This window comes from Sarcophilus harrisii, chromosome 4 (genome assembly GCF_902635505.1).
Source record: "Sarcophilus harrisii chromosome 4, mSarHar1.11, whole genome shotgun sequence".
Taxonomy (NCBI): Eukaryota; Metazoa; Chordata; class Mammalia; order Dasyuromorphia; family Dasyuridae; genus Sarcophilus; species Sarcophilus harrisii.
The window spans coordinates 329,721,057-329,748,259 of NC_045429.1; the positions used below are offsets into that span (position 1 = coordinate 329,721,057).

General features: G+C 48.3%; 1 protein-coding gene across 2 annotated transcripts; it reads left to right on the forward strand.

Moving 5' to 3' along the window:
• The first annotated feature begins 1,653 nt into the window (after positions 1–1,653).
• On the forward strand, positions 1,654–27,203 carry COL1A1 (collagen type I alpha 1 chain). 2 transcript variants are annotated; one of them, XM_003768375.4, is made up of 51 exons: positions 1,654–1,871; positions 3,484–3,681; positions 3,950–3,984; positions 4,112–4,147; positions 4,248–4,340; positions 4,437–4,508; positions 4,804–4,848; positions 5,212–5,265; positions 5,964–6,017; positions 6,671–6,724; positions 7,120–7,173; positions 7,623–7,676; positions 7,769–7,813; positions 8,056–8,109; positions 8,209–8,253; positions 8,473–8,526; positions 9,128–9,226; positions 9,320–9,364; positions 9,474–9,572; positions 9,789–9,842; positions 10,620–10,727; positions 10,851–10,904; positions 11,348–11,446; positions 11,793–11,846; positions 11,942–12,040; positions 13,705–13,758; positions 14,071–14,124; positions 14,228–14,281; positions 14,386–14,439; positions 15,117–15,161; positions 15,262–15,360; positions 15,612–15,719; positions 16,527–16,634; positions 17,569–17,622; positions 17,924–17,977; positions 18,277–18,384; positions 18,476–18,529; positions 19,140–19,193; positions 19,505–19,666; positions 20,259–20,366; positions 20,580–20,687; positions 20,799–20,852; positions 20,948–21,055; positions 21,667–21,720; positions 21,832–21,939; positions 22,432–22,485; positions 23,038–23,145; positions 23,263–23,542; positions 23,861–24,051; positions 24,503–24,745; positions 25,285–27,203. In XM_003768375.4, the coding sequence occupies exons 1-51, from the start codon at positions 1,790–1,792 to the stop codon at positions 25,429–25,431; spliced, it is 4,365 nt and encodes a 1,454-aa protein (XP_003768423.1). In that variant the 5' UTR covers positions 1,654–1,789; the 3' UTR covers positions 25,432–27,203. The 2 variants fall into 2 exon arrangements, with proteins under 2 accessions (XP_003768423.1, XP_031821919.1); XM_031966059.1 differs by lacking the exons at positions 7,769–7,813; positions 8,056–8,109; positions 8,209–8,253; ... (5 more) ...; positions 10,620–10,727; positions 10,851–10,904.

A 27,203-nucleotide genomic window follows, 5' to 3' on the forward strand; every position in this document is an offset into this window, starting at 1 on the left:
AGCAGCCTGGGAGTGACTTTGAGTGGGGGAGATCATGAGCATTGCTATTGGGGTTAAGGGAAACAGGTGTGGGGGGGTCTACTGTGATTACTAAGCGGAAACAAAAAGAGGGGGACTGGGGTGCTGTGAAATAGGTTGTACTGGGGTATTGTGTGTACAGGTGTTGGGGTTTGAAAGAATTGGGTAATAAAGTCTGGAGACACAAGGGCACTACAGATTCTAAGAATTCTAGGATTGAGGGAACTCTAGAGGTCAAAGCATCATAATGGTCCCTGGAGGAATGTCCCCAAAATGTATACCAAAGCAACCACCTCCCCACTTTTCAGCTCTTGTCACTCCCTCTGAGGGTCTTTACACAGCTCCGGAGAAGCAAAGAATTTCTTCCTAATTCCAGTGCTTGGGGTGGAAGAGAAAATGATGGTGAACTCCCCTTCCTCTAAACAAGAATCAGTCAGCCAGTCCCCCCCAACAATTCAATCTCAAATCCTGCATATAATACAAGACTTTTAAAATTATGTATTTTAGCCAAAGCTTTTCCTTAGATACCCAGGTCAATCCTCCCAACACTGCACCTTACACACAATTCCTCAGTTCCTAGAATAAAATACCTAGGATGGGGACAAGAAACATCCCAAAGAGAGACCCTTCTTACTAAATGTGCAGCCATCAGTTACCCCCTTGTCTTGGGAGAGCTCCCCATTCAGGACTCAGAAATTATCTTCTGAGCAGTTAAAACTTTCCCTCAAAGGGAGCAATTTCCTTTCTGATAAGTAGCCAGTTGCCCAATAAGTCGTTCCCTCCACCAAAGCACAGACACCCTCACCTTCACATTCAATGAAGATGATTCCTCTCCAGTCCCTGTTCCCCACCTCCTCCTCGCTCCAGGTAGTTAGAGGCCCTGGCAATGGGAAGACTAAGTTGTCGAATTACCCGACCCCAGTCTCTCAGTACCCCCAAATCCTTTCTGGTGCTTCCTGCTTTAAGATGATGGAGATGCCAAAAACTATCCAAATTTCCTTCTCAAGCCCCAAACATGGTAACGGGAGGTTTCTCCTCCCAAACAAGAGGGTTTGACCCTCTTGTCAAATTCATCACAGACATTTAGTTTTTATCATCTAGGATGACATCTCCCTTCCCTGTTCTCCCAAATGTCACCAAATCTCCTGCAGATGAAACTCCCTAAAGAGGGGCATTCCACCTGTTTTGATAGGAGAGGGACCGTCTGATTCAAGTCTTCTAAATCCCCACTTAGTTCTTCTCCAAGGTCTCCCGTTTCTTCACCCCTCCCAATCCATTCTGCCTTTGTCAGAGGTCCCCTTTTTCCCGCAAAAGAATAACTTTTTCCCCCTGTATTGCCTCCCAAGTTTACATGGGGGACCAGTTCATATTTTAGCAAGCAGTATCTCAAAGTTGGGAACATGAGGGAGACGGAGACGACAGAAAGATTGGGGGGCAGGGAAAGAAAAGGACAGATTCCCTTCTCTTCCCTCCTCCTACTTCTCCCCCCTCTCCCTCCCCTCCCTTCCAACTCCCAAATTGGGGGCCGGACTGTGAGGCCCTGATTGGCTGGGCAGCGGGTGGCCCGTTCCCCCTCTCAGTGGGGGCTGGATCCCTCCTTCCCTGGGATCCCAGGACAGTATAAAAAGGGGCCCAACTCAGGCATTGTAGCAGACGGGAGTTTCTCCTTGGGGTCTGAGCAGGAGGTACCCAAGATTCTCAGGCCGCGCATGAGTGGACGGTAACCCCCCAACCCCAAGCCCCAAAGAGTCTACATGTCTAGGATCTAGACATGTTCAGCTTTGTGGATCCCCGGCTTCTGCTCCTCTTAGCAGTTACTGCCGTCCTCACCCATGGCCAAGACGAAGAAGACAGTAAGTTGCAAACTTCGGGGGGGGGGGGAATGCATGAGTGGAGGAGTTCATTTATCAGGGCCCCGTTAACACTCCTCCTGGGAATCCCCTAGCTGAGCCTGGATTGCCCAGGATATAGACTTCCAGGAGATGGAATTTAAATGGGAGATCTCAGAGGAACTAGCGCTTGAAACAGTAGGATGTGTGGGTTTTCTGAGGGAGGGGTGACACCCCATCAGGGAGGAGCAGGTTGAAGAGGAACAGTGAGTTAGTTTGGGTGAGAGTGCTGAGAGAAGACTCGGTGGACGAAGTATTGTTGGGGCTTGTGGAAGGACTGGGGATCTGGGTGGTGGACTAGGATTTTGGAGCCCAAAATGCAAAAGCCATCAGGAAGGAATTAAGGATGATTCATAAGAAAAACGTTTTTGCAGGCTCTGCAGCTAGACGCAGCTCCCCCTTAGATCTTGGGATGCTAGGGGGTGGGGGCTGCTGCAAGAGGAGGGGTGGGGAGGTGGGGGATAGGAGGAGAAACTTGAGCGGGGAGGGGCTAGGGTGAAATTTCAGCGCCCTCTGCTGGCCCCCTGAGGGAGTGGGGCCTCCCCTTGCGCTAAGGCGAGCGGGACTTCACAGCGCATCGCCCGCTTTTCCGGAGGCGGGCTGGGGTGGGGTGGGAAAGGCGGAGTTTGGGCAGGCTCGCTGGGGGTCCGGGGACCTCGTCCTTCCCTTTTCTCCGCCTGTGTCCATTCCCTAGCGCTGAGCACCACCTCGTGGTGAACCACGGAGTTGCACGCGCGGGGGATGAGGGCAGGGACTCCAATGGGCTTTTTGCGGAGTTTTTGGTTTTGTTATTGTTTGGTTCAAAGTCAGTTAAAGTCCCAGAAAGCGCTGACTGCGGGAAGTGAGCGCAGGGCGCGGTTCTTGGGTCTTGCTTTGGGGGTGTCTGTGGGTGATAAGAGGAAAAGATCGAGGAGGTGAGGAATAACAAAATAGATGTTAGGGCGTGTCTTTTGGTTGGAAGGAGCACAATGGGTTTGGGGGGGTGATACCCTCCCTTGCTCCCTACTTTCTTTGTCCTCCTCCGGACCACTCCTCTTCCTCCCCGCCCGCTATCTTCTCTCCGCTCCTTCCCTCTCCACCTGCCCCCTGGAGAATCTCTCCCCTTGGCCCTCTTCCTCCTCCTTCCCACCGACACCCCAATCTCCCCCTTCCACACTTGTGGTCTTTTCTGTTCCACTCTCTCCGCCCCCCCCACCTCCCCTCCCACCCCCAACTTTTATTTGACTTGGCCGCGCCCCAATGAACTAGGGTCGGAGCTGGTTGGAACAATTGGCCTAAAGCTTTGTTTAAATTCCTAAACTGGAAAGTTAGAATGTCTCTGGCCCTGAGCCTTTGCTGTCACTGAGCCCCTGATGAGAAGCAGATGAATCTTAGGGGTGGGGGAGCGGGGGATGAACAGCTGCTGGGGATGGAGGAAGTGACATCCACCGTTTCCCTGACTCCGGGGAAGCCGGAGGGAAACTGGCTGACTGTAGGACTTCCCGGGAGTTCTGGGTAGAAAGGTGCCGGGACTCCCTTCTTCTTCTGCCCCTTCCCCCGCCACCATTGACCTTCCCCTTCCAACGCTGTGTCCCAGTTCCAGAAGGCACCTGTGTACAGAATGGCTTAAAGTACCATAACGGAGCAGTGTGGAAACCCGAGACCTGTCAAATCTGCGTCTGCGACAATGGGAGCATCCTGTGTGATGAAATAATCTGTGAAGACGTTTCCAACTGCCCCAACGTGGAGTACAAGGACGATGAGTGCTGCCCCACCTGCCTTGGTGCCGATGCTGGTATGGCAGGCCTGGCACTCCGTCCCACCCATCGATGTCCACTTTCCCCCCTCGTTTCTTTCCCGACTCCCCGTGTCATGGAATAGACTGCCTCTCTTCCCTCTCCCTCCCTCCCACTTCCTCCCCCACTGCCCACCCTTGTTCTTGTCTGACCGCTAGAGGACTTGGGGCCGTTTTTTGAGGGAGAGCCTTGGGTAAGGGTTCTGCTCCCCCCTACCCCTCTGCTGTCGGAGTCATCCTCTGACTTTTTCTCTTTTTCTCCCAATAGTTTCACCATCCTCTCCCGGAGAAACAGGAGTCGAGGTAAAGAGTAGCTCTTGGTTTTTTTTTTATTTTTCTTACTTTTTGCCTCACAAGTGTATATTCTCCTCATTTGCCCATCCACCTGTTTAATTCTTGTTTTTTTCTTCTCTTTCTTCCAACCTCACAGGGTCCCAAAGGAGATACTGGGCCCCGAGGTGAAAGGGTAAATTTTTAAAATTCTTCTTTGGAGGTTTGACGATGGGAATGGTTATGGGGCCTGCTTTGTGGCTCACACATTGGCATTTGCTTTCTTTCCCTGGCAGGGACTCCCAGGCCCACCTGGAAGAGATGGCATCCCAGGACAGCCTGGTCTCCCCGGCCCCCCCGGCCCCCCTGGTCCCCCTGGCCTTGGAGGAGTAAGTATACAATCAGGTCACTCTTGGAAGGATTTTTTTTTTCTCTCCTACCAAGTGACCTGACCTTTCCCCCTTCTCTTTCTTTTTTCCCCTTAGAACTTTGCTCCCCAAATGTCTTATGGCTATGATGAGAAATCAGGTGGCGGCATGTCTGTGCCTGGACCCATGGTGAGTTCCCTAGGGCAAAGGGAGGCCAGGGAAGCAAGGGATCAATACATATTTATTAAGCACCTACTGTGTGCCCTGGGGATTCAAAAAGAGGCAAATAAGAGACCTTGGGAGGGAGGAGGGGCCAGCAGGACACTCATCTCCAGACTTGCTTGCTACTATTAGGAGGTAAATTGGGGGTTTCAAGGATAGTTAAGAGCAACAGGGAACCCATGGGAAATGAAAGATAAAAGGCATTCTGCGCCTTGCATTTTCCTTTTGAATTGTCTTCATTGTTTCACTTTTCTCTCCTTAGGGTCCCTCTGGTCCTCGGGGTCTCCCAGGTCCCCCCGGCTCACCTGTAAGTATCTGTGATTCTCTCACCCATGCCCTGAATTCGAAGTCTTAAATCTCTTTTGGGATGCAGCTGGGAAAAGATAGGGGAGAGATGTTCAGGATTCTCTTTCTGGGATATTCCGACATGGGAAGGGGCCTTCGGCTGCCTGCTTGTGGCAGGGGAGGAGCCGGAAGTAGGAGGATAGTGGGTGGTGCTAATTAGCCCAGTGAAGATCATACCAATTATGTGAATTAGCACCGGATAGTTTAAATGATGGTGGTGAATGAGGGAGGGTAATGATGACAGGGCTGAGATGAGGGGCAGAGATGAGGGCTATATGGGTATGACATGTCATTCTCATGCTTCCCCAATCCATTCCTCTTCCAGGGTCCCCAAGGTTTCCAAGGCCCCCCTGGTGAACCCGGCGAGCCTGGAGCTTCAGTAAGTGGTCCTACCAGCTCCATTTCCCCTGCCCTTCTCCTTCTTGCCATTCATCCACCATGCAACGAGTGTTTCATTCATATAACATCTCTCTTCCCCCCCCCAAAAAAAATCCCATCTTTTTAAAAATGAAAGATATATTCATCTTAATAATAATTAATATTTATATACTGCTTTATGGTTGGCAAAGCACTTACATATTTTATCTCATTTGATCTTCACAATAGCTCTATGAGGTAGACGCTATAATGATCCCCATGTTATGGGTGAGGAAACTGAGGCTGAGAGAAGTTAAGAGACCTTCCAGAATCTTACCAGTACTAAGTGCCTGAGGCAGGGTTTAACCTCAGTCCTTCCACACTCCACATCCAAGAGATTCTCTACTGTGCCACCTACTGTCTCTTCTTGCAAACTTTTTCCTCTTTCCTTCAGATACATTTTTCCCCCCTGAGGCAATTGGGGTTAAGTGACTTGCCCAGGGCCACACAGCTAGTGTCTATGCCAGATATGAACTCAGGTCCTCCTGATTCTAGGACTGATACTCTATCCATTGTGTGAGCTAGCTGCCCCCAGCTACCCTCTTAAGGGAATGTTTACTTATAAGTAAACTACTTAGCCCTTTCTTTGTCTTATTCCATTTTTCCATGTTGCTTGCAGTCTTACTAGGATGGATTTAACCTTCTTTGTGTATCTTCTAGGGTCCCATGGGTCCCCGAGGTCCTGCAGGTCCCCCTGGCAAGAATGGAGATGATGTAAGTAACTCCTGAGATGCATTCGACCTTTGCTCCCTTCTCTTGCCCACCACACAGAAGCCTGCATTCCTTTTAACTCCAATGCTACATCTTCCATTGGGGCTCCATCAAAGGAAAAGGCATTCAAGATGGAAGATGGACCTTTTCCTGATGTCTAATTCCTTTGGGGTTACTTGGAAACTTCTCTTTAATCCAAAGGGAGAATTTTCACCTTCAGTATTTCAAGCATAGCCTGCTTTCTCTTCCTTGCACAAGGTCCCTAAACCATACCAAGAGGCTTGTAACTAAGCCAGAGAAAACAACTTGACTAGGCTTACCACCTCAGAGCAATTCAAATTTGTACCAAAGCCTATGAGAACTGGGAGATTAACTGTTTAATGACTGATGCAAATGTTTCTAGTAAATGAAGCATTTAAGGATTTTTTTTTTTCCTGCTCTTAAATCAGAGCTCTAGAAATGAAATCAAATTTCCTGAAGCCTTCTCTCAGGTTTTAATGACTCCAAGAGAATTTGGGATCATCCCAAACTTCCCCTAATTGACTAGCCCCATCCATTTCCTAATTGGTGAACTGTAGTTGGACATGACAGCAGCAGACTGGCTGCAGTGACCCTTAACAGAGGCTCTTTTTGACAACTTTCTCTCTTCCTTTTAGGGTGAAGCTGGCAAACCTGGTCGCCCCGGTGAACGTGGTCCTCCTGGTCCTCAGGTGAGAGGGAACTTGAGATAGAAGAACCTAGAATTCAGGCTTTAGGGCCTTCTAGTATTAGTTACTTAGCTGAGTCGATATAATCCTAGAGGCTCCCTGTACTGATCATCATCAGTCCTACATGCACTTGCCACAGCTTTTAGATTTTAGTAACTGATACCTCAAGAAAGTGATGTTGGATCTTAGAATAGGATAAGGTATGAAAATAATAATCACCTTTGCCAATTCTGTCTCTATTAAAGAGATTTGCAAATAAATGAATGAATAAATAAATAAATAAAAGTAAAAAAGAAAGAGATCTCCTCCATGAGGGATCCTACACTTTTTACCTAGTGAGGTAACTTTTTTTGTTTTCTGTCTTTATTTCTCACCATCCTTCTGTTCTTTCTCTCCAGGGTGCTCGAGGTCTGCCCGGAACTGCTGGTCTCCCTGGCATGAAGGGACACCGGGTAAGTCTTCTCTTACCCATTTCAATCTAAAACAATCTCTTCAAAATAACACAGTTACACTTTTTAAAGACACCAAAGAACCAAAAGTTTGAAGAATTTATTAAAAGGTTCTCAGAAGATGAGAGAGATTTTGATTAGGCAATTAAAAATATCTTCCTTTGAGTAGTTTAAAGCTCGAAAGGCACTGCTAAATGAAGTAGAACTATCAGTAAAAGCATAGATGAGAGAAGGGAAGAATCAGGTACTCTTATGGATGGGATGATTGGCAATCAGTTCAGTCTAGAGACAGAGGTATGTGCAGTGACTATTTCATAAACAGGTTCCATTCTCACTCAGTATTCTCATTCCAGGACCCAGAAAATGGGGGCTATCCTGAATGGAAGCTGTGGGAATCCACCTTTTTCCCCTTCGCACCTCACTTTGGCATCTCTCTTTTTCTGTTGTTTTAGGGTTTCAGTGGTTTGGATGGTGCCAAGGGAGACAGTGGTCCTGCTGGTCCTAAGGTAAGAGATCATCTTTTAGTAGTAAACACCAGTTTCCTTTCATCTCTCCTCTTCCTCTGACAAAAAGCCTCATTCTTATCTCTGCTTCCTAGGGTGAGCCTGGCAGCCCTGGTGAAAATGGAGCTCCTGGACAAATGGTAGGTGCAACCAGCAACTGGAATAGCAGGGGAGACAGAGGGCCCCCAAGATGATGGTGGCAGAGCTGCAGGAGGGGGTCTCTTGGGGGGAAAAGAAGCCTAAATCTGTTAGACTTCTTAGAGACACCTTTAGCATTCTGAGTGCTTATAAAATACATGATTAAAGGTGTCTGAAGAGGTGATGGGATTAAAGAAAACTGTACCTCCTTCACTCTATCTCACTCTGCTTTCGTTTTCCTCAGGGCCCTCGTGGTCTGCCTGGTGAGAGAGGCCGCCCTGGACCCCCTGGCCCAGCTGTAAGTATCACATGACTCGGGCATTTCAGGACCCCCATGACTTCTGGTTTGCATTAAATGTAAGCATAACTGATGTTTTCCCTTTTCCCTTTTTTGCAGGGTGCTCGTGGTAACGATGGTGCAACAGGTGCTGCTGGACCCCCAGTAAGTATGAACAACATTCACTGAGGGTCCAGAGAGATTGGGAGAAGAGGGATTTCCTGGGTCAGCTTCTGTTCTCGTGGGCAAATGAAGATCACTTGGGACAGGATCTGGGAGACACTGAGACTCCTTGTCTCTGGGCCTTTTTAGACAACTTCTCATTCTGGCTGAGAGGATCTGAGGGTTTCTTTCTTTCCACTAAGGTTTCTCCTTCTTTTACAGGGTCCTACTGGTCCTGCTGGTCCCCCTGGTTTCCCTGGTGCTGTTGGTGCTAAGGTGAGAATCCATCCATCCTGTCCACTTTCTTCGACCTCCTCCTCCTCACAGTGCTCCTTAAACAGATAGACCCCTCCCATCCCAAACCTGGCTGAGCTGTTGAAAATTGAAAACTCCAAGTAATTTGGAGCTTAGGTTGGCCAAGAGCCCTGTTTCTTGTGGGCCAACAGAGAATGAGCCTTCCCCACTCTGACCCTCCCACTTCACCACTCTCTGAAGTTAGCCAAAACCACAAGAAAAAAAAAATCCATCCTTCAGGAATCACCAGCCTAAACAAACCCTGGAGAGTTGTCCTGTAATTTCAGATTTCTGTTGGATGCCCAATCAAATTAGGACATTAGTTTCTAAAGCATTTATATACTGACCCTTGATCCTGGATTTACCTGAACATAGATTTCTGATTTCTGATCCAGAACCTCAATCCTATGAAGCAAGAAGAATTCTTTCTCCTCTCCTCCCATCTAAAAATCTAGTTCTTTCCCTTCCCTCCCTTGTCTTTCCTCCCCATAAGAGTGAGCAGGGGGTGAAGTGATGGGAAGTAAGATGAAGATGCAGGGGGCTGACCCTGAACATTTGACTCATGGCTCTTTTCCTGGTCCAGGGTGAAGCTGGTCCTCAAGGATCCCGTGGCTCTGAAGGTCCCCAAGGTGTCCGTGGAGAGCCCGGTCCCCCTGGCCCTGCTGGTTCCCCCGGCCCCTCTGTAAGTAGCTTCCTACTTTTATGTAACTTGACCTCTGACCAACTTCAGAATTTGTATCCATCATTCATTCTTTCTCTTCTCTTTTTGCTTTAGGGTAACCCTGGTGCTGATGGACAACCTGGTGCCAAAGGTGCCAATGTAAGTATATTGAAATCCATTTGTTCTGCTTGTAGTGCCCTGCAATGTCCTTTGATGGGATGTGACCTTCTATACCAGGAAACTGAGTTTTGTCTTTTATCTTCTATAGGGTGCTCCTGGAATTGCTGGTGCTCCTGGCTTTCCCGGTGCCCGTGGTCCTTCTGGACCTCAGGGTCCCAGTGGTGCTCCCGGTCCCAAGGGTAACAGTGTAAGTAACAGTACTTTTCCTCTGCCACTTTTCTCCTAATAACTGACACTAGAAGTGATTACCAGTCTATTTTCTGATAACCCAGCTGTACCTGGGTCCAGATCTCCAAAGGATGGGGATCAACTTTGGCTTTGACCTTGAGATTAGTTGTCCTTTCCCTTCCTAATTCCTTCTATCCTCAGTTCAACCTTTTCTCTTTTTCCTCTTTCCTTTTAGGGTGAACCTGGTACCCCTGGTAACAAAGGTGACCCCGGTGCCAAAGGAGAACCCGTAAGTATTTTTCTCTCTTATACTTCAGTGCATACACATATACACACACTCACACGTGGACCTGACGTCAAGAAGACCTAAATTCAGTTCTCACCTCTGACACTCACTTACTATACAACTCTAGCAAATCACTTTATTTCTCTAAGCTTCAGTTTTCCCATCTGTAAAATGGGGGTGATGATACTTACAGCACTTCCCTCCCAAGGTTGGAGCGAAGATCGAATGAGATCATGGATAATGGAGCATTCTGCAGACTTTAAAGCAGTAGCAGTTTATAAGCATCAGTTATTATTAGATATACCAATGTACCTATGAGTACATTCTCACTCAGAACTAAGAGGTGCAATAGATGTCCAACGAGATGTGTTAGACTTTGAGGAAGATAAAGAGATATGGCCTTAATGCTCAGGAAACCTCCCCCTAATAGGGGTGACTCAGTGTCTATCCTCAAGTAGCTTCTAGGAAAGAAAAGGAGAGAAAGTCAGACAAAGACAGAGCCAGAGACAGACACAGAGACAGAGACAGAGAGCCAGAGCCAGAGAGAGAGACAGAGACAGAAACAGAGAGGCAGAGACAGAGACAGAGACACAGAGAGAGAGACAGAGACAGATATCATTTTTGTTCTAACTCGCACTCTGATAGGAAAGATGAAAAACACCTAGAACATGCACTTGGAGTCAAACAAAAGAACATATTTTTTTTCGTAGCTATCTCCAGACTTGGTGCTTGGAACTAAATGTTCACAAGTAACTTCCCTCTTTCCCATTCATCCTCTAGGGCCCCGTTGGTGTTCAAGGACCCCCAGGCCCTGCAGGTGAGGAAGGCAAGAGAGGATCCCGTGGTGAACCTGGACCTGCTGGTCTGCCTGGCCCAGCTGGCGAACGAGTAAGTGGCCGCTTCCATTCTTCTTTTTTTGCTTTCTTCCCCGTTTTAACCATGGGGATGGCACCTGTCCCTTCTGTGGCCCTGTCTTCCACCTCCCAGCTCATCATGTTCTCTCCCCCATAGGGCGGTCCCGGAAGCCGTGGTTTCCCTGGTGCTGATGGTGTTGCTGGTCCTAAGGTAATTTCCTTTTAACTGTTTCTTCTTGGCAGACACAATCACAGAATATCCAGGTTGGGGGGGGGGGGCAGGGAATGCCATTAGTTTTCTGGCTCTTTGCCCTTCTGTATCCAATCAAAATTTAATCAAATCGACCAACACATACGTGGCTTTTATTACATGCAAGACATTGAATCAAGTGCTTAAGGCATCCTTTCTTAGGATAGGATGTGTCCCACTGGCTCCCTATGAAGGATAGGCCTGGGACACAGCTCACCATAAAAGGAATCCTAGGTCTCTCAGGCTCCTTGCAGCAGCTTTCTTTATTTCCATGAAAAATCACTATGTTCCCTTGTCCTTGCAGATAATCAGCCTTTCTCTTGTTGGATAGAAGCCCTGACTCCCCACCTGCCCAGATATGAAAGAGCCACTGATTCTAGAACTTCTTTTCTCTTCCATGCTAGGGTGCTCCTGGTGAACGTGGTGCTCCTGGCCCTGCTGGTCCCAAAGGATCTCCTGGTGAATCTGGTCGTCCTGGGGAGGCTGGTCTACCTGGTGCCAAGGTGAGATGTCAGTGAAGGACTCAGGACAGCCCCTCTGTGTGATGGACTGTCATAAAGTGACGAGGAGAGGGATTTTCTGGAGAATATTGCACAGCATGGCAAACATGATCCTGGGGAGTGCCTTTCTGCTGAACATCTTGGGATGAACCCAAGTTAACATTCAGTCTCACAGCCAATCTTCCTTGTGATTGCTTCTTTTCCTTACCTGTCACCTTCCTTCTGTCCATGCATCTCATGTCAACCTTCCTCCCGCAGAAGAGACACATACGATTAACATGGAATGGAAATCTGCAGAAAATTGGGATCCTTTCTTTCTTGTCTCACTGTTGTCTGCTTTTCTCCCTAGGGTCTGACTGGAAGCCCTGGAAGCCCTGGTCCTGATGGCAAAACTGGTCCTCCCGTAAGTATTGCCCTCATCTGCCTTGATCCTACCAGCTCTCCCATTCTTGCCTCTGGCCCTTTGACCTCAGCTGTTTCTTTGCTGTCCATCCTCAGGGCCCTGCTGGCCAAGATGGTCGTCCCGGACCTCCAGGCCCCCCTGGTGCCCGTGGTCAAGCTGGTGTAATGGGATTCCCTGGACCCAAGGGTGCTGCTGTAAGTATACCCCCTTCTGACCCTTCCTTCTCTGCCCACCGTCCGGCCAGGGCACAGAGAGGACCCATGCTCTGAGGGAAAAGGTCCTGTATTTGAAAATGGGAGATTGCAATCTAGCTCAGCTCTGCCAATAACTAACAGTGCCAATTGGGACAAGTCACTTTCTCTTTCTGTCCTTAGCTTCCTTATCTGTTAATTGATCTCTAAGATCCAATTCAGCTCTTACATTTTATAAGACTTTAATGATTTCTCCATAGCCATAATAAAGAAAGAAAGTAATAGGTAGGTAGGTAGATAAATGGACGAATGAATGAATGAATAGCAAGCCCTCTGCAATGTACTAAAGTTCTCCCCCCGTTCCTGTCCTCAGGGAACTTGCATTCTAGAGGATTTGGGTAGAAAGGGATGTTTCATGGTTGAAGGAACTGGAATCTAAATATGGAGAAAGTTGTGCTTATGAGAAAGGAAGAAGGAGAAATAAAGGGTGAAGAGGGAGAGAATGGGAAGAGAAGGAGAGAAAAGTGGAGAAGGAAAAAAAGGAGAGGGAAGAAGTAAAGGGAAAGAGACAATGACAAGATCCCAGAATTTAATGAGAATAAGGGGACCTGGGCCTTGCTCTCCCACCTTGTACTTGACTCACTTTTAAAAAAAAGTCACTTCCTCTTTTTGCCCCTTAAGTTTCCTTTCTCATGTTTACAACATGGAGAAAATTCTCTCTGCCCCCCTCCCCCTTTTTGGCAAGCTTTCTGAGAGATCTGAGATTTAATAAGTCATCTTAAAACTAATTGATGGTGGTATTCTCTGGCCTTCAGCTCACTCTTCTATGGGAAGGAAGGAAGGAAGCAAGCAGGAATTTATTAAGCACCTCCTATATGCCAGGCACTGAGCTAAGCAGTTCACAGCTAGGAAATGTCTGAGGCTGCATTTGAACTCAGGTTTTCCTGACTCCAGGGACCCCCAACTTTATTCATTCAATCACCTAGCTGCCTCTGTAACACTGGGGTTTAAGGAGGGACAGAGATTATAGGAATATACATTTAGAGCCGGAATGGACCTTAAAGGTCATCTAGTTTATCCCCTTTCCCTTTACAAACAAGGAACCTGAGGCCCAGAGAGGCCAAGAAATTTGCCTGATAGTAAATGGGAGAATGGAGATTCAGACCCATTTTCTGACTTCCATTGCACTATAACTTCTGAGTTTTCTTCCAATCTTAGGCTAAGAAGAATGTTTGGGAGGGTTATGTTAATGGTGAAATTAGCCCCTTTAGGAAGAGTGGAGTGGGAGGTATAGGGAGTTTCATAGTAAAGCTGATGCATCCAATTTTAAGCACTTCCTTGGGGCTTGTTCCCAGAACTCTTAATATTAAAAAAGGGGGGAGCAAAGGCATTTAAATTATTCCCTGACAAGAGCTAGAAGCTGTTGGAAAGCATATGAGTTCTATGGGAAACTAAATGGAATAATTTAATTGCAATTCAGTCATATTTTCAGTCATTGCCTATGCTATCAACTGCCATTTAAAAAAATCTCCTAAGGCTAAAGGGAGGCAGCATCGATGGTCTGGAAAATGTCACAGATCTAGGGTGACCTGAAGAGGTCACCTTCCTCTGGGCCCCTTGGGGAGCCTCTGTTACCCTGACCTTAATCCAAGCTTTTCTTTCCCTAGGGAGAACCTGGCAAGGCTGGAGAGAGAGGTGTTCCTGGACCCCCTGGTGCTGTGGTAAGTATTTTTTCCATTTCCTTTTCTCCATCAGTGCCCAATCCCCTTCTTAGTGACCCTCATTTAAGTGCTACTTTTCTCCCCCTCCCCCCAATTAGGAAAGAACAAACCTTTAGCATCAATAGCCATGGCAACAGGGGCTGGGCTATGAGCCTTCAGCTATAACTGCTGGTTATGGTTTGGGGAAGAGCTAAGATTTGGTTGAACCTAGCTTCCTTCAGATCAGTCCCTTTCCTTTACTCCCCAAAGTCTCCAATCCTAAACTTCCACCACTGACCTTCTAATCCCCCAATTTGTTCTCTCTCTCTCCAGGGCCCCGCTGGAAAAGATGGAGAAGCTGGTGCTCAGGGTGCCCCTGGGCCTGCTGTGAGTATCCCCTCCTGAGGAGGGCTGCCTTGGCTGCACGGTGGGTGAGGTGAAGTTGCCATCTGATCCCTGATTTTCTCTTTTTTTTTTTTTCTGAATACAGGGTCCCGCTGGTGAGAGAGGTGAACAGGGTCCTGCTGGCTCTCCTGGATTCCAGGTGAGGAAGCAAAGGATCTTTGGAATTAGGGGAGGAATGTGGGAGAAATTCCATGTTGTTCTTTCTGAATTCTGAACTCTTCCTCTCTTGCCCTTTCCCCATAGGGTCTCCCTGGCCCCGCTGGTCCTCCTGGTGAAGCTGGCAAACCTGGTGAACAGGTGAGTGAATATCTGGCAGCTTTCCTGAGGAAAGGAGGGGAATGATTTAAGAATGTCTAGCCCCCCCCTCCCCTAAGAGCTCATGGCAGCACAAGGCTAGTGGACTTCTGACTGGAATAGTTTGGGAGGGGACAGGGGCTGGCTTAGCTGATGTATAAGAATTCTCATTTCCCTTACTCAATGACTTTCATGCTAACATTGGGAGTTTGAGCTTTTTGTCTCCTCCTTCTCCCTCCTCCCCAGGCCTTCACTCCTTACTCCATTATTGAGTCTGACGGAGGTCCTAGTCACACCTCCTAGAATATCCAGGAAGCAGGATGTAAGGGGCTGGGGACAGAGCTGCAGGGGAAGGAAGCCATGTGCTATTGCTGGGTTGACTGAGATTAAAGAGTAATTACCAATCCAGCATTCAGACAGAACCCAGGAATAGGGCATGAGCTGCAAACCAGAATGTAGGTTTATAATTTGAAGTAAAGGGGAGAGACAGATTGTATCTGTCTCCCATGTCTAGTCCAGTGTCTGCTGACATGAAGGGAATAGCTAAAATTTTTTGTTGAAAGAATTGAGCAAATAAATGAATGAATGAATTCATACTTGACCATGGGTACCAAATGCCTCACCTCCTCCGACCCCTTTGCCCTGATTCTGACTTTTTTTTTCTCCCCCCTCCATCACAGGGTGTTCCTGGAGATGCTGGTGCCCCCGGCCCCTCTGGTGCAAGAGTAAGTAGACCCTTTCTCTCACCCCTCCCTCTCTGGTTCTTCATCCTTTTCAGTGGCCCTTCCCAAGGCACTGTCACTTACCCTGTTCTTTCCTTTCTAGGGTGAGAGAGGTTTCCCCGGAGAACGCGGTGTCCAAGGTCCTCCTGGCCCTCAGGGTCCCCGTGGTGCCAATGGTGCTCCTGGAAATGATGGTGCTAAGGTGAGCAGCAGGAGGGGAAGGAGGGAATCAGTGAATGAGTAGGAAGCTCTCTAGGGAGGGTCTTCCTTTTAGCCAAGTCTAATAGATGGAATGTGGTAGCAGAGCATCTACATTAAGCTTGGGTTCCTGCCCTTCAGTTCATCATAACCAGTGTCTTGCCTTTGATGTCACATGGGCCAGTGGAGGGGCTATAAGCAGTATCTTTATTTCTCCAATGTCTAACTAACTTTTTCATCTTGGTTGGCACATAGGGTGATGCTGGTGCTCCTGGTGCTCCCGGTGGCCAAGGGCCTCCTGGTCTGCAGGGAATGCCCGGTGAACGTGGTGCAGCTGGTCTTCCCGGTGCCAAGGGTGACAGAGTAAGTTCATCCTCTGCCCAACTCCACCCCTACTCTCCTATCAGACCCTTCCATATGCTTCTGGACATATATCATTGGGTTATTGACTTGGGATATTAATTGTGATTCCAGCCTGATCTTTTCCTTCTGCTTACTTTGCTGGGCTTACTGAACCTTACTCCTTCCCTTATTTTTTTTCCCATTGAATCCCCTACCTCTATTCTGCTCTCCCTATCCAGAGTCCTTGAATTCCCTCCCTGGATCACTAAGGAGATGTATCTTGCCCAGGGTTAAAAAGCTAGTCTATGTGAACTTGAACCCCAAGTCTTCCTGCTTTCCCACTGTTGGGAGAGTCTTAAATCTTCTCCCTAGGTTATTCTGCAAATAAGAAGCTGAGAAATCTTCTGAAATGTGGCCTATAATGGGGCACCCCCTTATCTGGAAATTTTAACAATTAGATCCAGAGTTTTCCCTGGAACAGAATGATAATTTCAACTTCATAAAGTTGGAAGCTGAAAAAAAGAAAATACTTTCTCTAATCTGTACTGAAGAGCCTGAAGGCTCCTTAATTAAATCAGTCTACTTGGGCAATCTTCCTCAAATCCTTTCCCTAAAATGATCTGTTGTTTTTTCCTGTTTTATGGGGATTGGCAAAGTGGATGGGAAGTCTGTCTCTGGTATCTTGTCTCCTGGCTTAGTTTGTGTCCATCATAAAAGCTCTCTTTTCAGTATCTATGAATATGCCCTCTATGGGAAAGTTCCCAGGCACCACTTTGGAGCCATTACCCTATTTGGTGGAAACAAGGCTCTTATGTTTTCTTTCTCTAGGGTGATGCTGGTCCCAAAGGTGCTGATGGTGCTCCTGGCAAAGATGGTGTCCGTGGTCTGACTGGTCCTATTGGTCCCCCTGGCCCTGCTGGTCCTTCTGGTGACAAGGTAAAAATGACCATGGTCTTTCCGGCCTCTCCCTGAAATAGGCTGGTTGATGGGGCATTCCTGTGCCCCACATCATGCTCTCCTCCCTCATAATAGGAAAACATAGGGATGGGATCTGAAATTTCAGTGATCCAGGGAAGTCCTGAATGAGTAAACTCCCTTTCCCAGTGCAGGTCAGGGCTAGGTTAACTGGAGCACTGAGTACTTAAGTGATTTGGCCCCATGGCCAGTAAGTTTTAGAAATGGATCTTAAAACCCTATCTCCTGGATCCAATGTCAGTTCTCTTTTCACTGTATAATGGTGCCTCATAGTATGATATAAAGATGAATTTGCCTCTTGTGTGGGGGCTCAGGGAGTGCAGAAATCATTGGATTTTTGAATTGTAAAAGATGGTCCATCCCATCCCATCTCAGGCCCACATTTACCTGAGGAAGAAAGCAAAATTCGAGAGGTGAATTCATCTATTCTAAGGCTACTCAAGGACCATCTTCTGATCCTGACTCCAGAGCTTTTAACACACTGGCTAGCCTGGATGGGGAAGGCATTTTGTTCATGAGGCACCAGATGGGAAAGCAATGGTTAATAATCGGGACTGGGATTTTTTGACGTGGAGGTGGGGGAAAGAAGCTGAGCTAAGCTGTTATTGGTCAGGAGGAAGGAAGACTGGGGAGTGAGGATCCTATAAAAGCCAGAGGGCAGGAGAGAAGAGAAGTCAGATCTGACCAGTAGGTGGGCAGAGAGAACTAGACATGTGCCCAGGAAAATACAGAAGCCACTGTGATCCCAGACATAGGCTTTCCATTTTATGGAGTCCTGTTGAAGGACATATGGGTATAGGATTATACCAACACATGGTTAATAGAATAAATCCAAGGAGAGTACCTCCTTGCTCTCCTGTTCCTGCCTGTTCCTTACCTCCCTTTTCCTTTCCAGGGTGAATCTGGTCCCAGTGGCCCTGCTGGTCCCACCGGAGCTCGTGGTGCCCCTGTAAGTACTTTTCCCCTATTACCTGGGAGATTCCTTTCCCTTCCTTCCATTCTCTACATCTCATTGATTCCTAATTCCTGATCCCTCGGACCTTATATTTTCTCTCCCTCCCTCCTCACTACTCATGTGTCTCCAGGGATTCGTCTCTAAGAGTTTCTCACTTCTCACTACACTGTCCCCTCTGCATCTCTGAATTCCCATTTAGAAACATATCTTGCTCATCTTCCTCTTCCATTATCTCGGGCCCTCTCCATGCAGGGCTTCCTTTCTGACTATTTCTCTCTTCATTCTTCTATTTCAGGGAGAACGTGGTGAGCCTGGCCCCCCTGGTCCTGCTGGCTTTGCTGGTCCTCCTGTAAGTACCAAGCTCCTTTCTCACTTCCCTTTTATCCCAGTGGAAGCTATATATTTTAGGATTTAAGCCTGGGACAAAGGATAGGAACCCCCTCCCAAAATGAAAAGGGATCAGAAATGAAGAGAATTCTGTTTCTTGTTGGTAGGAGTGAGTGTTGCTGGTCTTAAGGATCTCATAATTGAATGTTAATCTGATTGGAGGAGAGATTTGCTATTCTTTCAAGTCCCATCATCTCCTGTATCCCCTTGTTTCCAGAGCTCTGCTCTCCCATTCACCTCTCTCTGTTCCTCCTCTCCCAGGGTGCTGATGGCCAACCTGGTGCTAAAGGTGAACCTGGTGATGCTGGTGCTAAAGGTGATGCTGGTCCCCCTGGCCCTGCTGGACCTACTGGTGCTCCTGGCCCTGCTGTGAGTATCTCCTGAGACCTGGTTACCCTTCCCAGGAGTTCTCTGCATTTATTTCTGCAACTTATGGCATCTTCCTTTCCCTCTTTTCCAGGGTAATGTTGGTGCTCCCGGACCCAAAGGTGCCCGTGGCAGTGCTGGCCCCCCTGTAAGTATTGCCCACCACTCAGATCCACCTCCAATCCCTGCCAGGAACACTCTCAGTCACAAAAATCTTACTCTGGAGCTAGTCTAAAGCCTAGAAACTCTGAAAATTGGGACAAATAAGGACAGTTGGCAAAGTGACCTTCCTTCAGTCTTAAGCAAAATGCCCCCCTTCTGACCCTGGGCAAGTCACTTAACCCCAATTGCCTCAGCAAAAAAAAATTGCCCACCTTTCCTCCAAGGATATTATAGAAGAAAGAACACTGAACTTGGGGGGAAGAGACCTGGATTATAGTTGAAGTTGTTATATTTGACCTTCCTGAGTCTCAGAGACCTCATCTATAAAATGGGGAGAATTTTTCTTCTACCTCCATTCCAATATTTTTGTGAAGGATATATTTTATAGATTTTAAAGATATTAAAATAAGAGTTTGTGTTATTATTAAATATCTTGGGTTCCCCCATCCTAGAGCAGAGAGTAAGTATGGGACATATCCACAGAGGCTGCCTGCCTTGTGCCTGTCCTCCATCCCTGCCTTTCTTTCCCCTCCCCTCCCCATCTAGCTGGACTATTCTTAATATCTTTGATGCCTCTTTTTAATTTCACCTTGTAGGGTGCTACTGGTTTCCCTGGTGCTGCTGGAAGAGTTGGTCCCCCTGGCCCCTCTGTAAGTATCCACTCGAAGAATTCATATTCTCCAGGTTGGGATGGGAAGAAGTGAAGGGGGTGTCCTGGTCAATACTATTTGGAAAGGCCAAGATTCAGTGGTGGATTTCAGTAATCAGGATGGGAACAAGAGAGTGGGGAGGAGCCTGGGACAGCTAGCCTTGGCCATGCAGCTTTGTTCTCCTTGCACTAGCCCTTGGTGGCCCAGTCACTGTCAGTCATGTAAAGGTGTGGGCCAGATCTCAGCAGACAATCTAGGAGTTTAAGATGGCCCCAGCCTTTTTCTTCCTAAACAATTTTCCTGCCACTTAGGGTAATGCTGGACCCCCTGGACCTCCTGGCCCTGCTGGCAAAGAAGGCGGCAAAGGCCCCCGTGGTGAGACTGGCCCTATTGGACGTCCTGGTGAAGTCGGACCTCCTGGTCCCCCTGGCCCAAGTGGAGAGAAGGGATCTCCTGGTGCTGATGGTCCTGCTGTAAGTTCTAAGCTCTGGATTCTTCTGGTAACTCTTAAAAATCTCCCAGGAATAGAGTGACCTCTTCTGATTCAACATCCCTTATTCTTGGGCTTGTCAACTAAGGGCTTCTGATGATCCCTGTTGGTATCTGCTTCTAAATCCTCATGAGAAACGATCACAGAGAACTGTATACAGTGCTTTCCTCCCCCTCTTAAGCAGATGTTTGATCCATGACTTTTTAATCAAACAAGTTGATGTTTGAAAAGTGTTTCATTAACATTATTATTGCACTATATAAACATCAGCTTAGTGTTATTATTATTATTTTCCCTATCCCATCCTCTCCCAAATATCAAGGACCTTTTTCAGCCTTCCCTCAGTCTCACCTATCATCCCAAAGAAGAACATTATTGTCAGTAAGCTTGGAGAGGTCAGGTCTCCTCATGCTCCTCTGCTGGACAATGACCTGGGGCAGAAGTTGCCGTTACTCCCATTCCCACCCAACAAGATTCAGGAGATCTGGGCTATAAATGAATCTAAATCAAGTTCTCTCCCTCTACTGCTCCTTCCTCCACCTGCCTCTTTTCACTCCTTCCTTTATCTCCTTCAGGGTGCTCCTGGTACTCCTGGACCTCAAGGTATTGCTGGACAGCGTGGTGTGGTTGGTCTGCCTGGACAGAGAGGAGAAAGAGGTTTCCCTGGTCTTCCTGGTCCCTCTGTGAGTATCCCTGGCTTTTCTCTCTAGGAAATTTCAATAACATGAGAGACCTGGGAGGGGGAAGGTAGTGGTGGGAATAGGAGAGATTCAGGAAGAGGACCAGTGAGACATTTAAAGAATGTAAGTGGTTGGGACGCTGAGGACAGAGAGAATCTCTGGGAGAAGAGCTCTTCTACTCATCCCTTCTCTAACCTGGCTCTTTCATGTATTTAGGGCGAACCTGGAAAACAAGGTCCTTCTGGAGTAAGTGGAGAACGTGGCCCCCCTGGCCCTGCTGGACCCCCTGGATTAGCTGGACCACCTGGTGAATCTGGACGTGAGGTGAGGAGCAGAGCTCTTTAGAGCCACCCCAGTGCTGGCTGCTGGCCTGCATTAGCCCTGCTTGTCTGCCTCTCTGGTCTGGGCTGAAGGTATTTTTCTCCCCCTTTCCAGGGCTCTCCTGGTGCTGAAGGTTCCCCAGGTCGTGATGGAGCTCCAGGCCCTAAGGTGAGCAGATCATCCGGTAAATCTGTTCTCTTGTACAGTGCTCAACTCTGACCCTGCCCTTGACTCTTCTCTCCCTTCCTGTCCTTCCCCTTTAGGGTGATCGTGGTGAAACTGGTCCTGCCGGCCCCCCTGGTGCTCCTGGTGCCCCTGGCGCTCCTGGCCCTGTGGGTCCTGCTGGAAAGGCTGGAGATCGTGGTGAGACTGTAAGTGACTCTTCAGCAGCACTTGCTGAAGTTAGGGCAAGCTCTTGGGGGCTAATTGGGGCATCAGTTGACTGTCCTCAGCTGAACTGGAGTGGGGTAGAGAGTTCAAGGGGGAGATATTCTGGGAAAGAAGATGGATTTGGGGGACAGTCGTCTCCCTATAATAAGCTCCATAGCCTTATGCTCCCTGCATTTCCCATAAAATAGAAACTCAAAGGGAGGGAGAGGAAGGACATTTCCCCTTCTGCTCAGAGCTGAGCCTTGTCCCTAAAAATCTTTTCCCCTGCTAGTAGAGCCCAGGAGTTATGGGGAAGAGATTTTCTCATGACCAGGGATGTCTGGGAAGAGGTGGACAGGGTGACAAGGAGAGTGATCAGGAACTTGAGAGAAATGTCAGTTGGAGAGTGTCTGGAGCTGAACAGAGAGGGAGATGAAATGGGATCGAGGTAGGAGAAGGGCTCATATTAGAACTTTGGAAATAGAATAGAATAGGTGACTCATATAAAGGGACTTCATTGCTCCTGAGGAGAATAAATTCCCCAAACTTAGAAGACCTGACTCAGGCTGATTCAAGCATCTCAATGACTTTCTTTCTCTCTCCATCCCTTTAGGGTCCCTCTGGTCCTGCTGGTCCCGCTGGTCCCACTGGTGCCCGTGGTCCTGCTGTGAGTCTTCCATTCTTATCTCCTTTAATGCCATTGTAAACAGTGACTCGTGCCCATTTGGGTGCTGGAGAGTCCTGCACCTATTTGAATATCACTTCTCCACTCTTTTAGGGACCTCAAGGCCCCCGAGGTGACAAGGGTGAGACTGGCGAACAGGGTGACAGAGGCATGAAAGGTCACAGAGGTTTCTCTGGTCTCCAGGGTCCCCCTGGTCCTCCTGTAAGTATCTCCTTTTCTGTCCCCTTCCCTTTTTGTGGTCCTCTCCCACCATCTCCCCTTGATATGTTCTATCAAAGGAAACATTTCTCAGTTTCAGTCTGGAACAAATAATTAACCTTTCTGGGTTTGTATTGTGGACAGAGATTAGCTGCATTGTCTTTAGATTAGAAAAATATAGGGAAGGGGAAGTTATTCAATCAATATGTAAATATTTATTAAGCACCTACTATGTGCCAGGTACTGTGCTAAGCTCTGGGGATACAAAAAGACTCAAGACAGTCAGGGAGTTCTGCTGGGGGAAGATAACATGGATGAAGAAGGATTAGGGCACTCAGAGAGTCTCAGACTAGAGAGACCTTTGGTCCAGATTTCCAGTTTCCTAAATCTGAGAATGGGGTTGAGTCACTCTTGGTTTCCAACTCCCCCTCTCCCACCCTCACCCATCTCTACTTAATCCAGACTGCGTTCTGAGTCATTTCTGTCTCCTTCCAGGGTTCTCCTGGTGAACAAGGTCCTTCTGGAGCTTCTGGTCCTGCTGGTCCCCGAGTAAGTAACTTTTTTTTCTGCTTGCCCCTGTCTCACTCAGGGTTTCCCCTGAGGTCTTAGAGTATATAGAAGGAGGAGTTCTCCTCCTATAGAAGACTTGGATCTCTGAGCTAATGGGAGAGCAGTAGGGTGTGTGAAGGGACAGAGCAAATGCCCATGTTCATTCCCAGACCAGTTGATCTTGGGATTCAGCCCCCCACCCCCAGCCTTCTTTCCCACTTCTTGGCCCTGCTAGGACAGAACAGTGAGTCATCTTGGCATGTGTGCTAGTGGAGAGAGAAAACTGAGAGAGAGAAAGAGAGGGAGGAAAGGGAGGGAGAGAGAAAAAAATCAGACCCAGTTGTCTGGTATTTCTCAGTAGGGATTGTGTTGTCACAACTGAGTTTGTTGTTGGTCTTAGAGTTGGATTATTTGACTTGGATTATGTTATCTTGGTAGAGAGTTTGTTATTTTTCCTGAGGTTCTGTGGTTAGGTTAAGTCTGGCTAGGAGCTGGGTTGCCAAGCCTTGGATAATGTCAATCTGACCCACTATTTCTCACGTCCTCTTTCAGGGTCCCCCTGGCTCTGCTGGTGCTGCTGGAAAAGATGGACTCAATGGTCTCCCTGGCCCCATTGGCCCCCCTGGTCCCCGTGGTCGTACTGGTGATGCTGGTCCTGCTGTATGTAGCTCTGTCTCCTTGGCTTATCTCTCTTCCCTTCTCTGGGCTTATCTGGTGCCCCAAGCCCAAGAAGTCAGGCCTTCACCAACCTGGGCTTTTCTCTTCCTCTCCGCCTAGGGTCCCCCTGGACCTCCTGGCCCCCCTGGTCCTCCAGGCCCCCCCAGCGGTGGCTTCGACTTCAGCTTCCTGCCCCAGCCACCCCAGGAGAAGGCCCACGACTCTGGCCGCTATTACCGAGCTGATGACGCCAATGTACGTGACCGTGACCTTGAGGTAGACACCACCCTCAAGAGCCTGACTCAGCAGATTGAGAACATCCGCAGTCCCGAGGGTACCCGCAAGAACCCTGCCCGCACCTGCAGAGACCTCAGGATGTGCCATTCAGACTGGAAGAGCGGTGAGAATCTCCCCTGGCCCACTCTGGGGGTCTCCAGCTCCTCCTGGGTCTACCTTCCTAAGGACTCCTTTCCCTTGCTGTCCACTCCCACCTCTTTGCTGGGACTAGGGCTCAAGCACTTTTCTCTCCTTCCTCTCCACCTCAGAATCATTCTCAGCCTGATCCCTGGGACCAAGCCCTGGCTCCTTCACTGGTCCCCGGGACCAGGCCCCTGTCTCCTTCACTGGTCCCCGGGACCGGGCCCTGCCTCTTTCACGGGTACTCAGGACCAGGCCCTGCCTCCTTCACTCTCTCAAGTTCTTCTCTGTCCTATTTCAGGAGAATACTGGATTGATCCCAACCAAGGCTGCAACCTGGATGCCATCAAGGTCTTCTGCAACATGGAAACTGGAGAGACCTGTGTGTACCCCACTCAACCCAGTGTGGCCCAGAAGAACTGGTACATTAACAAGAACCCCAAGGAGAAGAAGCACGTCTGGTTCGGCGAGAGCATGACCGATGGGTTCCAGGTGAGGGAAGGGGTCAGGAAGGAAGACTGATCCAGACCAAGAAGGAAGGGCCTAGGGGCAGAGGGGAACACTTCCTAGGACAGGGATGAGGCCTTAAGGAAAGTGGACAATCCTGAGGTGGGGGAGATGAGGAAACAGCAAGTTAAAGATGGACTAGATGGGAAAGGAAGAAAAGGTTAGAACTGGCCTATACCAGTGCTCCTTAGGGAAGCCTGGGCTCTAGTTGAAGTGCCATCATCAGTGGACTGTGGGCCCCTCTTTGAGCCTATTTCCTCCTCTGTTAAGTGAAGGAATCAGACACTAGATAGTCTAACAGGTCTCACACAGAACCTCTGTGTGGGATTCTGGGATCCCACATTCAGGGGGTTGAATAAGGGGAGGCAGGGAGGCTGTGGAGAACTGAGAGAGCAGGGGAAAGAGGCCGGACTTCATCTTCTCCCTTCCATTGCAGTTCGAGTATGGTGGAGAGGGCTCCGACCCTGCTGATGTGGCTATCCAGATGACCTTCCTTCGCCTGATGTCCACTGAGGCCTCCCAGAACATCACCTACCACTGCAAGAACAGCGTGGCTTATATGGACCAGCAGACTGGCAACCTCAAGAAGGCCCTGCTTCTCCAGGGCTCCAATGAAATCGAGATCCGGGCTGAAGGCAACAGCCGATTCACCTACGGAGTCATTGAGGATGGCTGCACGGTGAGCCTCTCCCTTCCCTCTCCACTGCCATCACAAACTAAGAGAAGTTGTATTCTTGGCTGTGTGCTTTCATCTGTCTGGGCTTAATTTTTACTACACGAATTGGTGGGGGGACTGGACCTGTGAATTTCAATGATCTTGGTATATTTAATGGTCTCCCTCCACCAATACAGTTTTCAACATAGTCTCTGCAGCCTAGAGAGTCTCCTAGAATATGGTGAGGCTGTAACTTGCCCAGGTAGTCTGTATCAGCAGCAGGATCCAAACCTGGGTCTTCTGGGCTTTGAAACCAGCTAATCCTATCTAGTAAATCCTGGCTTCCTTCCTCCCCCACAATGAATAGTCCATGCCTCTAATTGCCCAGAGCTTATAGGTCACAGAAATAGGTCAGAAGTGGGCTTTTTGTGCAGGACCCTGAGATCTGGGATTTTGAAGAGATTTACTGATGCTCCCCACCCTTACTCATCCTACTACTCCCACACTGGGTCACTCCCACAGGACAACAGCTAATTCCTTTTGCCCCTCTTCCTTTCCTAAAGAGTCACACTGGAAACTGGGGCAAGACAGTCATCGAATACAAGACCACCAAAACCTCCCGCCTGCCCATCATCGATGTGGCCCCCATGGACGTTGGCGCTCCCAACCAGGAATTTGGCTTCGACATTAGCCCCGTCTGCTTCCTGTAAACTGTCCCCATTCCCAACCGGCTCCCTCCCACCCGTCTTCCTTCCCTCTGATCCCAGAAGAAAACAAAAACAACCCAACAGAACAAAAAAAAAGTCAAAAAAAGGAGAAAATTTCACATGGACTTTGGAAATTTTTTTTTTCCTTTCCGTTCATCTCTCAAAACTTAGTTTTCACCTCTGACAAACCAAATCTGACCCCAAAAAACCAAAACTAAATCAAAAGCATTAAATTTACAAAAAAAGAATAAATAAATAACTTTTTAAAAAAAAAAAGGAAACTTGGTCCACTTGCTTGAAGACCGATGTGGGGGTCAGTTTTTTTTTAGCCCACTGGGCTTACAGATGCCCCAGCTTTTGCCATTCTGTTCCCTTCTCCACCACATCCCTTTGGGGACTTCTCCCCCACAGCCTCCCTTCAATGCAAGTCTCCCCCACGTCCCAGGAAATGCTGGGGCAAGCCGTGGTCTTCCTGGCAACAAAAGAACAGATTCGCCAACATCCAGGTGTCTTCGGTCTTACCCCGCCCTCTCTGCATTCCAGCCTCCTACTCTCCTAACCCTCCCCTTCAAGGAGGGGATGGGGAGATGGGGTTCCCAGACTCAGCTTCTCTGCTGGTCTCCTTTCTCAATACCACTGCAAAAGAAGACGTACTATCTGAATGCAAGCCTCTGTACTGCACCTCTCTTTTGGAGAGGGGGAGTGTGTGCGAGGAACCCCACTTGAGGGGACCTTATTGGGCCTGGAATTGTCCTATGAGATTTCTCCCCCCTGCCGAGTTTAGAGGAGAATTGGAAAGAGGTAAGGGTGGAGGGACAGTAAAGTGGAAGCAGCTGATTTGGGAGTCCCCACCCCAACCCTTCCAGGCACCTTCCAAATCTGCCTCTCACACACAGGCAATGGGGCTGGGTCTGAGAAATTGTTCATTCCATGTATATTTCTGTTGTTGAAAGACTACCTCGTACTTGTCTTTTTTCATGCCAGCCAGGGCAACAATGTGGGGGCTTGGAATGGGGGACCAAGGGTGGAGAGGGGATGCTCCTCCTCCTTCTGGGGCTCCCCTTACTTTAATCAAAGGTGCTAAGTTTGCGTTTCCTTTCCTCCTAGACGTGCTGGGGATAGGAAAACCAGGCAAAAATAGACAGCCAACTGGTTTTCCAAAATGGGGGTGGGGGTAGGGATTTGGGGATCACTGGTGCTATAGAAATTGAGACCTCCCCCCCACATGCCAAAGAGTGTTCCCTTTCTGTTTTACGATCTTTTTTTTTTCAAAGCTTTTTTTTTTTTATTTGTTTGTTCTTGGCTTATGGGGACTCGTGAATTTTCTAAAGGTGCTATTTAAAAAGGGAATAAAAACAGCAGGCTTGAGATCTGCACCAAAGCTGACTTTTCATCTTGTCTTCACCAGCAGGTGGATTCAACTTTCCTTTTAACATTTTTCCCCTCATGCTTTCTCCATCTTGCTCTTCTGCCCGCTTTTCACGCTTCCCACTCACCTCCCTCTTCTTACCCTAATGCTCTCCCCTCTTGCTCTGAAACCCTCTCTTTCCCCTCCAGCCTTTCCAATCCCTTTACTTCTGCCCCTCCCGTGCCAGTCTTGCCATCTCCTCTCTTTGGGTTTCAAAGCACAATTTTTCTAGCCAAGAGGCAGTTTTCCCCCCTAGGGAGTGTGAGGAACCAAAGGATTCTGTACCTATTTTGTGTATGTATAATAATTTGAGATGTTTTTAATTATTTTGACTGCTGGAATAAAGCATGTGAAAATGACCCGAACA

Bases quoted from the DNA above. Each gene is read 5' to 3' on its own strand.
- COL1A1 (XM_003768375.4), top strand. From the start codon at position 1,790: ATGTTCAGCTTTGTGGATCCCCGGCTTCTGCTCCTCTTAGCAGTTACT. The intron at 6,725-7,119 runs GTGAGAGGGAAC...CTTTCTCTCCAG, and splicing joins GTGGTCCTCCTGGTCCTCAG to GGTGCTCGAGGTCTGCCCGG. The intron at 13,759-14,070 runs GTAAGTATTTTT...CTCTCTCTCCAG, and splicing joins CTGGACCCCCTGGTGCTGTG to GGCCCCGCTGGAAAAGATGG.